Source organism: Teleopsis dalmanni, chromosome X (assembly GCF_002237135.1).
Source record: "Teleopsis dalmanni isolate 2A chromosome X, ASM223713v2, whole genome shotgun sequence".
NCBI classification, from domain to species: Eukaryota; Metazoa; Arthropoda; class Insecta; order Diptera; family Diopsidae; genus Teleopsis; species Teleopsis dalmanni.
Window position 1 is genome coordinate 33,839,810 of NC_051848.1, and position 17,251 is coordinate 33,857,060.

Below are 17,251 nucleotides of genomic sequence, written 5' to 3' on the forward strand. Positions count from 1 at the left end.
ATGAGCTATAAAATATATATTAATTATTATATTCTGATATTAAATAAGACCGTTATGCTATACAATTTTTTACATAATCTGCTATTTTCGCCCATTCTACCTCAACTAGTGAATTCCACACCGAGTTCTCATTGGCAGTGTCAGTTGTCCCGGTACGATGCACTTCGGCACTAGCATTTCCACTAGTTCATGATTCGGAAAGTAATAAATACGAGTATTTCATACATTATTATATAGTACATATTTTTTTCAATACATGTATTAATATATACATGTCTCACTTATTTTTATATAAGTTTAATAATAAAAAATTCTTTAAATAAATATATATTATAAATATATATTATAAATATATATCCTTATATATAAATACATACATCACATATTTTTATATATTTCTATATAAATTCAATAATTTAAGGATAAAATTTTAAACCAATTTAATTAATAATAAATAATTCAATAATTCACATAAATTGATCCCATCAAAAATAACATAAAAGATAGAGCCCTGAAATTATTTACGAAAACTGACAGACTTACCAACACCGCGTTATCAAATCTCAGAATGGTTACAGGCTCCTCGGGGAGGTAGATCTGAGGTCAATTATTGTTTAGCCTGATGAAGTGATAAACAATAATCCAATCAAGCCGGAAAGAGGGGTTTTGAAAATTCCTCGAGTTAAGAAAGAGTGAAAGTGCTAAGGGCACTGGCTCAAATAGCTTCAACATAATATAAATAATTTAATAATTTCATAAATTAATAATTATTATTATATTATTAAGACATGTTCTTCATTATAAAAATTAAATTAAAAATTTAAAAATTAGAACTTAGTCTATTCACAAATAATATTTATAAACTTCTTCCATTCCTCTCTGTTTCTGGCAGTAAAACGTAACTGGTTAAAGGATTTGCTTGTTTCTGCTGCCACTGTTCTTCGCCAGGTGGTTTTGGGACGACCTCGTCTCCTTACTCCTTGCGGGTTCCATTCCATGACTGCGTGGGCAATTGCATCTGTCGGTTTTCTAAGTGTGTGGCCGAGCCAGCCATATTTGCGTCTCAAAATTTCTTTCTCTATTGGCTTTTGTTTGGTACGCTGCCATAGCACTTCGTTGGAGACTCTTGCAGGCCACAATATGTTCAGAATACGCCGCAGGCTTCTATTTACAAAGGATTGTATCTTCTGAGTCGAGGCCCTCGTAAGCGACCAGACCTCGTAATAATAATATATTTAAAATGTTTAGAAGTAAAAGTAACAATATTAATGTTAATAAAAGTAAAAAAAATAATAGTGATTATAATAAAATATTAATTCAAATAACAGTAATAGTAAAAGTAATATAAATAGTAATACTAGTTATTATAGTTATAATAATAATAATAATAATAATAATAATAATAATAATAATAATAATAATAATAATAATAATAATAATAATGCGAAGAGCATACCGATGGAATCATAGACGTTGAATAAAAGGCACAAGAGTGGTTCGACATTTATACATATTCACTATATGTAATAATAGATTAATTTAAAAATGTTTCAAAATAACGGGTTTCATAGATTTTATTGTCAATATTTATTTAAAAAGTTATGTGAAGAAATAAAATGTTTTTTTTTATTTAAAAAAGTGTTTCGAGTAGTAATCATCTATGCAATTTTGTAATTTCAAACCAAAAATTTCATTCTGAAATTATTACACTTGATAAGGATTCCAGAACAAAGACCTACGCCTAGATCTGTACCGTTGAGAATTAAAAAATCGGTAAAGAAGTAAGGACCAGTAAGTAAGTGTTAAAACTTGTACTCGTTTCGTCCAATATTAATTGTTATATATGATAGTTCATTGCATATCCCGAGAATTTTTATGACTAACTATCTAACAATTTGCAATATTTACATCTAATGTAATATAATATATAAAAACTTTGAAGAAACTTATTAAGTATAGAGTGTTATTAAATAAGGACTTGTCACGTGAGTAAATTTGAATATGATATATCAAATATAAATCAAATATACGAAATCGTCTGGTTAGGAGTTTAGTATAAAGTCGGTTTTAATGTTCGCGTTGCATTTACATTAAGACCGAAAAGTTTTCGGAAATTCTCATTTAAAATTCGCGCGCTGTATATTTTTCGATATTTTAAGTTTATGTAGTTTGGCAGCACTGTCCTTAATTACTATGCCAAAAATGAGCGCGATCTGTCAGACAGTTCGTTTACGGCAGCTGTTGAAACCAGTTCACCTCAGTAGGGCGTTGCGAAAAAAACAATGGAAAAAAATATTGAACAAAGAGTTTGCATCAAATTTTGTGTTTCGAACGAAATTTCGTGTGCAGAATCGTTGCGAATGCTACAAAAGGCTTATGGGGAATCAGTTTTATCGAAAACTCAAGTTTATGAGTGGTACAAAGCCTTCCAGGACGGTCGTACGACCGTCGAAGACATTTCGCAACGCACTACTGAGGTGAACTGGTTTCAACAGCTGCCGTAAACGAACTGTCTGACAGATCGAGCTCATTTTTGGCATAGTAATTAAGGACAGTGCTGCCAAACTACATAAACTTAAAATATCGAAAAATATACAGCGCGCGAATTTTAAATGAGAATTTCCGAAAACTTTTCAGTCTTAATGTATGTTTGATGTTGTTTTGTCTTGTTGTTGTCTATTTATGGGGTTAGAACTGCCATATATGTAAGGGCTGACGTACAAAATATTTACACAATAATATTTTAATTGATATTAGTTAATAAAAAAGAGCTTTCGGTCTGTATTTGAGAGATTACCGCATAAAGGCTTTTTCACGTTCGGTCAAAAAAACATGTCAGTTTCAAATTGTAGATCCATTTCTCCATTTTCTGTGGTAGAAGAGATAGAGAGATTAGAATTAGTACAATTTCTTGCGTTGATGTTGTTAAGCTTAAACAAAATATTAAATCTGAGATATCACATATTTCGTGGAACAAAGATTCATCTCTTACATATATAAACACCCTGTATATTGTTATAATATAGAATTTTATTTCATATATTCGACAAATCATAAAAAATTGTATATATTTAGTAGGCGTAGAAAATCAAGTAAATTTTTTATATTAAAAATAAAAACAAAATTTTTCATTTCAAATATTTTTTCAGCACTTGTGTTTTGCCACTTTTTCTGATAACTCTATTGTGTGTTGACACTTTAGAATATAACTGAGAAAATCATGGACCAAGAAGACGCTTGCACAGTAGAAAAACAGATTGCTTGTATTGAAAATGTTAAGAATATACCAGCCGAAGCCGAAGCATCCCCTCCTATATCACCACAAAAATCTGAAGAACCAGTACAGATCTCGGAGGTTGGTCATGACGATTTTGACAAAGATGGAATTGGATTTGAGGCTTTGAAAGCAAAGACAACCATATCTTCTCTTCCATCAGCACATAAATCTAAAGAACCAGTTGAGGTTTTAAAGGTTTGCCATGAGCAAACTGGTAAAAATGAAGTTGGTTTTGAGATTAACACAACTGAAAGCAAAACACCCCTTCCTACATCATCACAAAAACCTGAAGAACCAGTTGAGAACTTAGAAGTGCGTCATGAACAAACGCGTAGAGATGGAGTTGGTTTTGAAATTATTATCGCTGAAGCCACAGCGGTTCCTTATGCGCCAAAACGTTTGATGCAATCTGGTAAGCAACTTTCTGCGAATGAAATTAAGCAGAAAATGTCTATTGCTGAGGGTAGGCGTCGTTGTCTTATGGATGTTATACGCGAGAAGGCACAGAAGTCAAATAAACAAGTTGAGTTAGTTGTCCAACGTAAGGATGAAAAAAATTTGAATTTTCTGAATCGCTTACAACATAAGTCAACCATGCGTGCGCAGGAATGTGCTGATAGACGCAGTTATTACTTACGCAATAATTTGGGAAAACTTCGTAGTGATGCCCCAATAGAGCAGCAGACCATGAAAATGCAATTGAAGGAGGACGTGATGCAGACCTACAAAAAAGAGCAAAAGTGTGATAAGAAGAATAATTCTAAGACTGAACACGGTGTATCAGTATCTGATCACAAACGTGAAGTAATAAATGCGAATGATTCATGTGCCCTTCCAGGTCCCAACGAAAAGTCATCATGTTCTGAGGACCCATCCGATAATGTCGAGAAAAAATCTTGCGATGGCGAAACCGAAGAGACAGAAACTTCTACGGAACGCTTGGTGGGTGATATGAAAGGTGATAAAGGACGTTCCGTTTATTAATGTCTGAAATTAGCTAGAGATATACCTGGAACTATTATCTTTATATTTTCTATTAGGAGTTTCTCATTTTGTTTTTATTTAGGTATAAATGAACAATTTTTATTTAATATTTGTAAAAGTACTTTGCCTGTGAATTGTCGAACAAAAATTTAAAAAATGTGTTTGAAAAAATTTAATATTATGAATTCCGTTTTAATTTTTTTTTGTAAGAAATAAATGTTTAACGAGAAGAAATTATATATCTTCTTTTATTTTTCTCATTTTTTTATACATTGAGGAAAGAGTTTATAGATACGTGAAATTCTACATATCAAGAAGATTTTACTATAATGCCTTCCAAACAATATTCATGTTTAGTTTTCGAAGCGTAATACCAATCAAGCTCCATTTACATTTTTGTGCCGCTGCTGTTATTTTAAAGTGACTGGTTCGAGACTACTGATCAGTACTACAAATTACTTTGAAGTCAGGAAATATAAAAATTTGGTTGTGTCAAAAACTATGCAGATTATATTTCAATACCTTACAGACATTATTGTTCTATAGTCTTTTTAAGGCTAGACCAATCCAGCTAGATCAATAATGCGAGTAGTTGGAGTACACAGATCGGTATTAGAAAACACGCAGACACCATCAACTGTGTAAAATTTGACATACTAATAACCTTGCTAGTTTTTCTGCAATAACTGTTGAACAATATTCTTGTTCGGTTACCTAAGAGTAAGACCAATCCAATATTTTTGACGAACCGTAGTCCTTAGCAGCTAGCGCTCGTTTTTCAAAAATTAGTTATGGTATAAGATTTAATTTTTTCTAATTAATTGTAATAAAATAGAAAAAAAATATTTTTGAACCTGAAACCACTAGGCAAGCAATATTTAGCAAATACAAATACATCTAATGGATCACTTGAATCATCTAATTATTACTTTTAGATTTTCTTACATGACTTTATTTACGGTTCTTATTTGGTAATTATTCTTATTTGGCTTAATTGTAAATGTTAATTTAATTAATTTCAGAAATACATTCTAGTTTTGACAAGCGTTCCTCATACAATTTAATACTTAATATCAATACGCGATATCACATCACGTAATTTAAAATATAGACTTTGGATTTATAATTAAAGAACTTTTGCTTGAGAAGGATATTGATTTCATTTCATAGTTTTTTCATCTTTAAATTCATTTAAAAATAATACAGACCTAACACACCTGCACACCAAATGCCGCATCCTTCACTGACTGGCTTTTGTTGATTTTTCGACAATTAATTTTGTCTCCAGCGCTATCCCAACTGGCACAATTTGACATATCCATCAAACGCGGAAAGTGAACCACATCTATGAAGGAAATAGTCCAAATTGTTATATTCAATTTTTACATATTGATCGCATTTAGCGGTTCATTTTTAGAATCTCGTAAATTAAATTAAATATACGTTGTCTTGGTTCACCATTCTTTATGATATACCTATGTCACTAAAACAGGGCTACCAAGTTAAAACCACAAGATGAATAACCCTAATTGAAACTAAAAATATGTTAATGTTATATGAGCTATATCAAAGGTTTTTAAAATCACTAATTTCTTTAGCAAATAAAGTTAAAATCTGGTATATAAGGAATACGTAATCTAATTATAATTCGATTGTAGGTTGGTCCTCACAGCCTATTGGTGTTAATATAAGATATACTTGAGTCTTTACAACACATAAATCTTCTACATCTGTTGACATTTATAATATATTTTCAGTTGATTTAAAGAACAAATTAAAAAAATTTGTGTACTATATTTATATTTTGCTTAACTTTCAAGAAAAAAGTATACCATATAATTTATAAATTCAAGATGTCAGCTGATCCATAATATATATGAAGTATATTGAACATTGGAAAAAAAATACTTAAGATTTCGTAAAACATAAAAATAACTTGAATAACTATAATTTTAACGAAGGTTGAAGACGAGAGGAAGATTATAGATATTTCAGATTATAGATATTTGAAATCGATTGTTGGAGTTAGTGTCGCAAAAAATATAGAAATGCTTCTGTATACATGTTTATCCGTATTGTAGTTCTGAAAATAAATGCAAACAAAATACACATTTAATTAAAATTTTCTACACAAAAATTTTTATTTCGATATATTGTCTAGAATTATAGTCCTTAAACGACCAATGAAGCTATCGCACGCTGGTATGATCTCTACATTAGATATAATAATTAATAAAGTTAAATAAATTTTAATATAAAATAAAGATGTTATACGGTGTTAATTTTTATTAGTGAAAGTTTGAGCCAACGTTTCCTTAAATGAGCTTGGAACCTATTTTACGTTAGATCGTGATACTTTTTGAGTACTTTATGTTAAACGTAAGTATTTTGTACAGAGTGGGTCCGAAAGCACTTTCCTGTGGAGTATCTGTATTAATAGATATCTTTATATTTTGTATATTTAATCTTTAATTTTAACATAAAGCTAACTACTACTCAAATATGCTCTGAGTAAAAGATGTAATGGAGTGAGAAGAATTATTTTATATCTATAATATATATATTTTTAATATATATATTTATAATATACAAACATAAATTTATAAATTTATTTATTATTTATTTATTATTTTAATATTAAATAATTCATTGTTTTAATCACAAATTTTTTATTTGTTATTATTATTTCTTTTTTTCGTTTGAAATAGATTAATTGGTCAATTATATTCTATAATATCCTGAAGCTTCGATTAGCTTACTTTGGTAAAGCCACTCTATCTTATGAAAACTTTATAAATATTTTAAAAGGCTTTGAGTTAGAATGGGTAAAAGTAGTAGATTGTATTAAAAGTTGTGTGTAACATAATAATCCTATTTAATATCAAAATATATATTTTATAATGAATAATGAATATACATATATACAATATAGTACCTTGAAGATATCTTTGAACTGTAGTCGAAATATTGGTGGAAATACAATAAATACTTTTTGATAAATAATATAAAAAATTTTATATGTTTTAAATTAATTGTTTAATTTAACAATTAATTAGTTAATTTCAAAAAAAAAAAACAAATTTATAAAATAAAATAAAAATTTAATATTACATAAAAATATTTGTGTTATAAAAAAAATATATGTACAAGTAATTTTATAATTTTCACCACTGTGTTCGGCGCACATCAAACATGTTGCATGTTGCATATCATTTCAGCTAAAAATTTTTATCAAAACAGACAAACGCAGCCAATCGCAGAATTCAGTCGACGTCGAACCAGCGTGTTAGTTAGTTGCGTCAGCGGCATTGGTGGTTCAGCGAGAGAAGCAAATCTTCTGTTGTTTGTTTTGATAAAATTTTGATGATAATCAACAAAAACTTAAAGTGAAGTGCAATCGTCAAAATAATATGACAAAAATTTGTGAAAAAATTTAAAAATTAAAATTCTGAAAAAAAAATTAATTTATAGAAATATTGAATTTTATGAAATTTTTTTTTGGATAAAGTGGCCATAAATTAACAGCCACTTTTGCACATTAAAATTGGTTTTATAAAATCGCTGAAAAATACAGTTAATCTACAAAATTAAATCTATTAAAATTAAATTTTTAAAAGCAATTATTAACGTTATAAACAAAATAAAAAAAATTATTAACGTTAAAGAAATAAATAAAAATTATTAACATTACAAATATAAACAAAAACTATTAACGTTTCAAAAAAAATAATAAAAAAAGATTATTAACGTTTCGAGAAAATAAATAAAAATTATTAAAGTTACAAAAATAAAAAAAAAAATTATTAAAGTTACAAATAATAATAATAAAAAAAACAAACTTGTGTGAATTTTGTTGTTGTTTCCTAAACAAAGCAATCGGGAAGTGTTTAAATATTTGAAATTTCAATTACCGCAGTAAATCACAGCGGTAAACAGTCGTTAAACGTTCGCCCGCCTTTCATTTGAGGATTTAAAAAGGATTAACGTGTTACCCAGCAAAACAACGAACAGAGCTCTTAGTAGGCAAAATCCATTTTAGGAACCAGTAGCAACCAGGAAATCGTGACATTCTCCGGATTTGAGTTTGGGAACTTTTTTCGGTGGCGGTAACCAAAAACTGAAAATATCGCCGAAGTCGAAGTCGAAGAGCGACACTTGTTGTCTCATAAATTTTGCCAAAGGTTGACACTTTGCGGTTAATCCCAAAATGTGAATAAATTACATGTGAAAACAACATTTAACCAAAACCAAAAAAAGTTCTCTTTGAAAAGTTTGGACTCAATTAAAAAATAAAAATAAAGAAACGTAAAAATTTTCACAGCTAATGAAAAGCGGAAGTGAGTTTTGTGCTAAGCGGAAGTGAAAAAATATCCTGCAAGGAAATTAAAAATTTTGCTAAAAATTTTAAAATATTTTGAATTCTGTGTTTTAAGCAAAAACTTCACCAAAAATTTAACAAAAACAAAAAAAAACAAACAAAAATAATAGAAAGGAAGTGGTTAACCCCTTTACCGGAAGCTTGTGTCACAAGTCAAAAATTAACAATTCCAGCAAAAATTTTAATATAAATAAAACATTAAAACATTAAAAGGAGTTCGGCGTATTTGGACTGAAAATATTTCTGGCTAATTTAGCAGGCGGAAGGAAGTGTGAAGTGCGAAAACGGCAACGGCAACGGCAACGGAAAATAATTTGCAACAATTAAAAATACATAAATTAAAAATTTATAAAAATTAAATTAAAAATTGTAATAAACTCATTTTGCAATGAGTTATTGTGTTTATAGTTAAAATGCTCTAAACCTAGCTCGAAACCTTGCTCTAAATTTGCTCTGAACTTTCAATACGTAAAAATAGCAGAAAAAAAGTAAAATGTTAGGAAATTTCAATTTAATAAGCATAAAATATTAATTGAAATTTTAATAAAAGTAATTAATATAAAAGGAAATTAACACAGAGAACAAATTAAATTCAAGGCTTTGTGCGGAAGTTCTACATTTTATTATGGAGGACGAATTACGTTGCCCGACATGCAAACAGCTTTTTGCTAATCCAGTTTTATTGCCGTGCTTCCACGCCCTCTGTTTGGGCTGTGCACTTGACATACAGACAGCGTACATACCAGGCGTCGCTTTAGCAGCAGCAGTTAACGCCGGTGCCGGAGTATTGCCGCCAGTACCGAATGGTAATAGCGCTGCTGGTTGTGCTTTGCATGCCGTACATACCACACTGCATGTACACAGTACTGGCACTTCGCATTCGGGAGCACATCATACACACGGTCCGGCACATCATCCACCATCGACCAGACATTCATCAAATAGTTCAGCTGCGAGCACTGCTAGCTCGGCTACTGGTAGCGAAAGTGTTACATCCGATCAGGATCAGGCCGATAAGGTTAGCATATTGAGTGAAGCCGATTCAGGTGTGGTCTGTTGTTCGAATACTTCACGTCCGGTCTCTTACGCCGGGACTGCACATTTGCAAGGTTTATTGCAGGGCGCTGCTGTAGCACCACCCGGTGCTGCTTTCTGTCTTACTTGTCCACTCTGTCGTAAGTTGGTGTTCTTTGACGAGGGCGGCGTACGTAATTTACCACCATATCGCGCCATGGAATCGATTGTCGATCGTTTTTGTGCACGTGAAGCATTACGTTGTCAGATGTGTGAAACTGATCCGAAGGTCGCTTCATTGGTCTGTGAACAGTGTGAAATACGCTATTGCGATGCATGTCGTGAGCTCTGTCATCCGGCGCGTGGACCGCTGGCCAAGCATAATTTGGTTAAGCCACGTGGCGCTGCACAGCAAAGAGAATCCGTTTGCGGTGAACATGCAGAGTCATTAACAGTTTATTGCTTAAATTGTAAAATACCAGCTTGCGGAAAATGTATGGCTGAACTACGTCATCAAGGACATGAGGTACAACCAATTGGCGCCACTTGCAAAGCACAAAAGGTAAGGAGTAGTTTTTATATATATATAAATAATTTAGTATATAGACTTAGACTTCTCAGAGCCTGGCTTTGTGCAATTTCTAGCTAGTATATCTTTATAAAAAGATATCTATACTTGAAAAAACTTTCATTTTTATATTAAAAATTTTCAGTCAGAATAATTTTTACAAATATATAAAATTAAAATAATTTATTTCTTTAATGCTTAAAACTATTTCAACTTCTTGGTTGGTTAGTTTTTGCTAAATAATAGTAGTCTCTGATTTGTGATATCTCTTTATGATTTTGTATTTAATAACATCAAATTCACAGGAAAGTTTGAAGGGAATGTGGAAATTATCAACCACATCCATACTTACAGTTAGCATGGATGCTCCCGTGCAATTACTATAGTTCAAAAGTTGGTCCTCAATAATGCTCGCGAATTTATTGGCGGAATTACTAACTTCAATGACAGATAATTCTAGCCATTGATTTCTTGTAGTTCTCTTCATGTCTTGAAATAATTTTCCTCTTTTATTTACACTATACTATAGTCCACTATTAGTCCAGAATCATTAGTTGCATTTATTTTCCTAACACTTTTTATTGAAGAAAAATTATTAACGTATCCATATTATCTAACTAAAAAAAAAATATTTGAAAATCTTCTTAGAAATCTCATAATATTTTGTTTTTGGAATTTAAAAAAACTGGCATTTACATAATCTTAGTCAAGTCATAATAACACATTATTCAGTAAGTGCTCGTTTTATATATTAAAACGTGATTATTTTTTTTCTTTAAAATTCGGCCTTTTTTATTGAAATATCCTCATTTAAGAGAGATACATTCATTTTACATATTCCTTAACTTTTTAGAGCCTCAAATTAAAATTAAATGTTCTCAAACTAAACCCCAGATTCGGATATCTGAGAATCCTTCATTTAAGTCAATTTAAAGCACTTTTACTCACTATTAACTGTGAGGTTTCTACTTTCAACGCCTTGACTGGATTATTGTTTATTACTTCATCAGATTAAACAATAATTGACCTTAGATCTGCATACCTCCTCATGAAGCCTGTAATTATTCTGAGATTCGATAACACGATGTTGGTAAGCCTGTCAATTTTCGTAAATAATTTCAGGGCTCTATCCTTTTCATATTTTTTGATCGGGTCAATCTTGAGTTCCCTGAGGATGTCATTCGTCCTAATGTACCATGGTACGTTGAAAAGACTTCTCAGAGCCTGGCTTTGCGCAATTTCTAGCTAGTATATCTTTATAAAAAGATATCTATACTAGAAAAAACTTTCATTTTTATATTAAAAATTTTAAGTCAGAATAATTTTTACAAATAAATAAAATTAAAATAATTTATTTCTTCAGTGTTTAAAACTATTTCAACTTTTTGGTTGGTTAGTTTTTGCTAAATAATAGTTTATTGGAGGGATCATCATAGTAAGCGTTGCAATGTTACTTATCGAGTCGGGTACTCCAATAGAATCGGGTTCTATAAATTTTTATTTTATAGTTATTAAATTGTAAAATAATTGATTATAAATTACCTTGAATTACTATTTATTCGACTCTGCTAAGAAGCAGATGAGACTTCCAATCACATTCGCTGTAACTGTCCAGCCTTAATCTGGGCCAGGAGGATGCCACTGGATCGAGAATTACTCTACTTTCATTCTCATGCAGAAGGCGGTGTGTCTTCTGTTCGGTTAGGGTTTGTTTTAGCACAAAATATCAATTATGGTCTATTGGGAGCTGGTACCTCGTTTATTCCTATTTCTACTACCATATTTACTGTAGTTTACATAAAAATATTTTTAATTTATAGTGAAACAATAGTAAAATAATTTGACTTAAAAATAGTTAATATACGTATTCTAAGGATAACAGATAGCTCTAATAATACAATTCTTGTAACTGTCCTCTCTTCTATTGCTATATATACGACAGATATCGTTTAATATATTTTAATATGTCGAATATTTCTGGTATTTGCATATTATTCTGAAATTTTGCTCTTATTTATATTTTCTTATTATTTAATTGTATCAGAAAGTATTTACAATAATCTTAAAATGAATAATTTTAATTCTTTAAATGCTAAACATGTATTTTCTATTAAATTAACAATTAAAATAAATAAATATTTAACATATTTCCAAATATTTTCTTAAAATATCGCAAATATCGCATTTTGAATCCATTTGAATCCATTCCATTTCCTCATAAGAGCACTTAAATTCATGAAAATTCTTAAAGTATATATAGTCTTTACGTTTTTGCCGGCAAATGTGGCAATTTTTATTAAATAATAAAAGAAATATTAACAATAAAAGCAAAGAGAAATTATTCAACTTCATCTTCCATGCTAAGTAAAACAATAAATTCACTCGCTTCCCATGCACTGACCCACTCACTGCCTTGCGAACTGGCTGGCGTGTGTCCTGTCCAGTGAAAGAAAGTATAAATCTTTATTTATATTTATTTGCACTGCCAACAGCAAAATAAACTCACACATTCTGGCATGGCACAATGCGATGAAGTGGAGTCGGCAGGGAAGGAGGGCCTGTGTGGGCCTGGTACTCTTTTTGGTAGCTGGGAGCAGGCATAAAAATAGCACATGAAGGAACTTAAAATTCTGTGTTAAATTCCAGATAAAGGTGCTCGCACTCCAGGACAAAACGTAATTCTTAAAGCACAAAAATTTAAAGGATCTCTCTATTTAAAGGAATATTGCATGAGAATTTCATATAAAACGAATTTAAATTAAATTATTTACTGATATAGATATATATATATAGATATAATATATATATGTATGTGTATTTAAATGGTTTAAAAAAGTAATAATACAAAAAAATTATATGAAATAAAATGAAATAATAAATATTAAATGTTAATTTTTTTTATCTAATAATTAGAAGGGTTCGAACAGAAATGAAAAGGTAACAACAAAAACTTTTAGTTAATTTATTAAATTTTGACTGACCATACAACGCTGTTTCGAGTATTGCCAAGTACTCAGCATCAGTGATCATCAGGTCAAATGTTCAAATTTTTTAATTAGTTTATATATATATTTATATATATAATAATCGCATATAATACAATTTTGAATTTATTTATGGACCTAGTTTTTTATAATGGTTTTTATACATATTTTTTTTCTCTGGCTATAGGTCATATTTTGTTAAATAATTCAACGTTTATTTAATATTTTTTAATATATTCTATATTTCGATTTTCCTTGAGACAATAGAATAAAGATGATGACATAGATATAGTTTTAGTAATATTAATTTATGTTAGACCCTTATCCTGATGTTGACTTTCAAGGAGAGTCGAAATATAGAATTTATTAAAAAATATTAAACAAACGTTGAATTATTTATCAAAAAGTGTCCGTATATAATTTGTTTGGACTGCAAGTGTCAGGTTTTTATTTATATTCGAACCCTTCTAATTAGTAAATATAAAGTTATAGCTTTAAAGTAAACTTTTTTGCGGTTCTGAACGTAAACAAACTTGCCATTGAGATTTTATTAAAATTTTTATTTTAATATATTATTTGGACTTTAACAGAAGGTGTGATAAACAACATTATTCAAGTATGGTCCATGGAATATCTTCAGTACTGTTTTTTTTTTTGATAAAATTGTCGATAATTCATCGGCATATAGCTGGCAATAGCTTGGCCATGACTTGACAATTGGTTATTTTATATATATAAAAAATCCTTTGCCTAATATCGTCAATCTTAAAGGACTGAACCCTCTTGTTGATATTCCAATGGCACATAGCTGGTTCTTTTGACAATTTCTTATGAATTTTGACTATTTTAGATGCAATGATATCCGTATTTACTGGGCAGTAAATAAATTCCATTACTGAAAAAAAAATTGTACCTAAGAATTGTCATCATTTTTATAGTAAGTTTTCGCTTTTTTAAGATGTTCAGCGGTTGATAAACGATTTACATTGTCAACGTAACGTATATTAAACCAATGCCACTGGTTGAGAGTTCTGATATATGTCGCTGAAACAGTTTTATGAAATAAGGACTATGAAATGGATAACCCTTAATATTAATATAAACAATTGTAAAAGTTTAGTATAACATCTGCGGAAAAATAAAATAATGGAAATGAAGGAAACGCTGAGATGAAAAATACCATAATTTGTATTAAGTAATTTTTAATTAGAAATTTATTTATTACTATAAAAATGTACGATAGTCTCGTGATACATAAATTTACATTTGTAATGTTAAAAGTCAAAATGATTTGTTTAAAGAAAATCCATATTTATAAAAATACACTGTGATTTCTCAGTAAAACATCTAAGGTATTCTATCCTCATTTAAAAAAAAAAAGAAAATTAAGATAATTCTAGACAACACTATTTGCTAAACAGAAATTTAGAATCCAATTTTTTGTAAGTCACTTTTAATTTTTCTATGTTACCCACAACGATAGACATTTACCAAAAACGGTTAGCAGTCAAAGATCCAAAGATATTTCTGCAATTTGATTAAAAAAAATGCTCCACTATTACATTTTGTATTCTTATTCAGTTGACAACCATTTCCGGTTTAGTTTAGCCAAAAAGGAAATTTTTAAGCAAAACCTACCATCTATTCTACCTAGTGCCGTTTGCATCCAACTTATTTTTCTTCTTTTTCTTCCTCTTCCATTGGGGCGCTAATACTTCTATGACTCAAGAAATGGGGGAAAAAAACGCTTGTTGCAGAATTTATTGCTTTGAAGCTGTCAGTCTTGACTTGGTACGCATTTGTCATATAAAACAGCATTCGTTACGGTAGCCAAGAGTGGTGTGAGTTGCCGGTCGTGCCGGAATCAGCTGGGGTTGCATAGGGTTGCTAGGCAAGGTAAAGTGTTTAGTAGTATCCTTTCGAACCCAATGTCTACGTTCTAATGCAATGCACATAAGTTAAGCATTTGCTAGTCTATCTGTCATTTTCTGTCCTTAACTATAATGGTAAGTATGTTTGTCTGTCTGTTTGCTTGTTTTTATTTACTTTTCTAACTGTTGGGTGTTTGTTTGTTTTTTTGTTTGTTTATTGTTCTATGACTTCGATTAGTTTCGTTAATTATTTGTTTTGGACTGGCTTAAATTGTTTTGCAAACAACATCTTAAATTTATCACCTTTCTTTCTCGTTTAATATTTTGTTTTCTTTGGTCATGTAGCAGTCTTACCCGTAGCTTGCAAGAATTTTTGTATCATTCTTTTTTGCTAGACTTCAGTTGGGCAAAAAGATCCAAAAATATAAAATAAAATTGAACATTTTTGGACTCATTTGTTTTCTATGTGTTTTTTGTTTTTTTGTTTTTTTTTTTTTTGCAAAAGTTTAAGTGTAAAATTGTGTTATTTTATGAAAACATAAAAAATGTATATATTTTTTTTTTTGGAACGTGACGATGTCTTTTGCGTGAACTTTACTTCCTCAGCTCACCTATTCTCATATGTTCAAATTAAATGCAATATGTATTAATGGGTAATAGTTTTGTGAAATAAAACAATTTTTATTATTAATTATTAAATTTAATTTGATCATATGACCATCACATATAAAATATACGTTTACATTTACTGATTATTGATACTCAGTTTTGTATGGATTTTGTATGGGTTTTGTATGTATTTGATAATAAAAATGGTGCATTTGGTTGCATATTTATTGAATTTATTGCAAGATTAGTGTAAGATAGACTAACAAATTTTTGTTCGACCATAGATATAATAGACATAGAATTTAGCGATGGATTAAAAAGTTTTTGATCCGAAATAGATATAATAGTCATCTAATTTAGTTATGAAGTATTTTTGGTCTGAAATAGTTATAGTATAATTTAGAGATGGACTAAAAAGTTTTTGGTCTGAAATAGATATAATAGACTTACAATTTAGCGGGGTAACTGAAAAGTTTTTGGTTTGAAATAGATATAATAATTATACAACTTAACGATGGACTAAAAAGTTTTTGTTCTGGCATATATATAAAAGATATACTATTTAACGATAGACTAAAAAGTTTTTGGTCTGAAATAGATATAATAGAATTACAATTTAGCGGGGTAACTGAAAAGTTTTTGGTTTTAAATAGATATAATCATACAATCGAACGATGGACTAAAAAGTTTTTGTCTGGTATAGATATAATAGATATATATATTTCGCAAATCTCTTTTATAGCCCAATTGTTAAATCGTATACTAAACCAGCATATGTGTAATAATTATTATATATAGATACAATATTCTATTCACAAAATTTTGAATATTCGCGTTACAAATTTTTGCCAAATCAAGAGTATCTTTTTTTTTTGCTTTATAATATTTCAACAACAAAAAGCCGAATTTTTTGGCTTTTTTTTTGGGTTTATAACCAAAGTCGAAGTAAATATTTTAAAGCAAAAATTAAATAAATAAAAAAAATATTATGAAGTGCAAAAATGTAAATAAAAATGTCAGTTAAGTGTCAAAGCGTTGACAAAAGAAAGAACGAGTGACAAATTGCGAAGGAATTCTCAAAATTACATTGAACAAGAAAGCAATTTAAATGTAAGGTATACTTCAAAAAAAAAAAAAAATTAAAATAAATTAAAAAAAGAACATGGAAGATACAATTCCAGACATCAAGACGCAAATATACACCAACAAAAAAATTGGCAATAAAATGAAAATGTTTTCTTTCTTCACAATAACCTTGAGTGAGCAAAGCAGTTACGGCTGACCTTACCTGGTACGTGGTGTCTATTGTACACCTGTCACTTAAAATTTAACTAAAGAATTGCTATATCCGCACTTGTTTCGTTGGTGCGACAGTGAAGAGCGCATCTTTATTGCTTTAAATCGATGGTGTTTTTGTCTTCAGAATGGGTTTTGCTATTTGGAAGATACTAGGAATTCCTTTCGGCTTGCATTTTATTTTCTAATGAATGATTTGACTTTATCTTGAATATTCAATAATATATTAGAAAAAGAAACAAAAAAAATTTAATTTACTAATTTTATAAT

At 29.6% G+C, this 17,251-nt stretch overlaps 2 protein-coding genes across 4 annotated transcripts in view; both read left to right on the top strand.

Annotated features, from left to right (window-relative positions):
- The first annotated feature begins 1,645 nt into the window (after positions 1-1,645).
- On the top strand, positions 1,646-4,427 carry LOC119687694. Of its 2 annotated transcripts, none has more exons than XM_038102108.1 (2): positions 1,646-1,795; positions 3,150-4,427. In XM_038102108.1, exon 2 carries the CDS (start codon positions 3,221-3,223, stop codon positions 4,259-4,261), a length of 1,041 nt encoding a protein of 346 aa, XP_037958036.1. In that variant the 5' UTR covers positions 1,646-1,795; positions 3,150-3,220; the 3' UTR covers positions 4,262-4,427. The 2 variants fall into 2 exon arrangements, with proteins under 2 accessions (XP_037958036.1, XP_037958037.1); XM_038102109.1 differs by having other exon boundaries at positions 1,646-1,791.
- A 4,744-nt stretch (positions 4,428-9,171) lies between these two features.
- LOC119687367 (E3 ubiquitin-protein ligase TRIM9) overlaps positions 9,172-17,251 on the top strand; it is a 275,741-nt gene continuing 267,661 nt past the window's right edge. For both annotated transcript variants that reach the window (XM_038101658.1, XM_038101659.1), the window contains exon 1: positions 9,172-10,215. In XM_038101658.1, the coding sequence (XP_037957586.1) occupies positions 9,265-10,215 (951 nt within the window). In that variant the 5' untranslated portion in view covers positions 9,172-9,264. The remainder of the gene's footprint in view (positions 10,216-17,251) is intronic.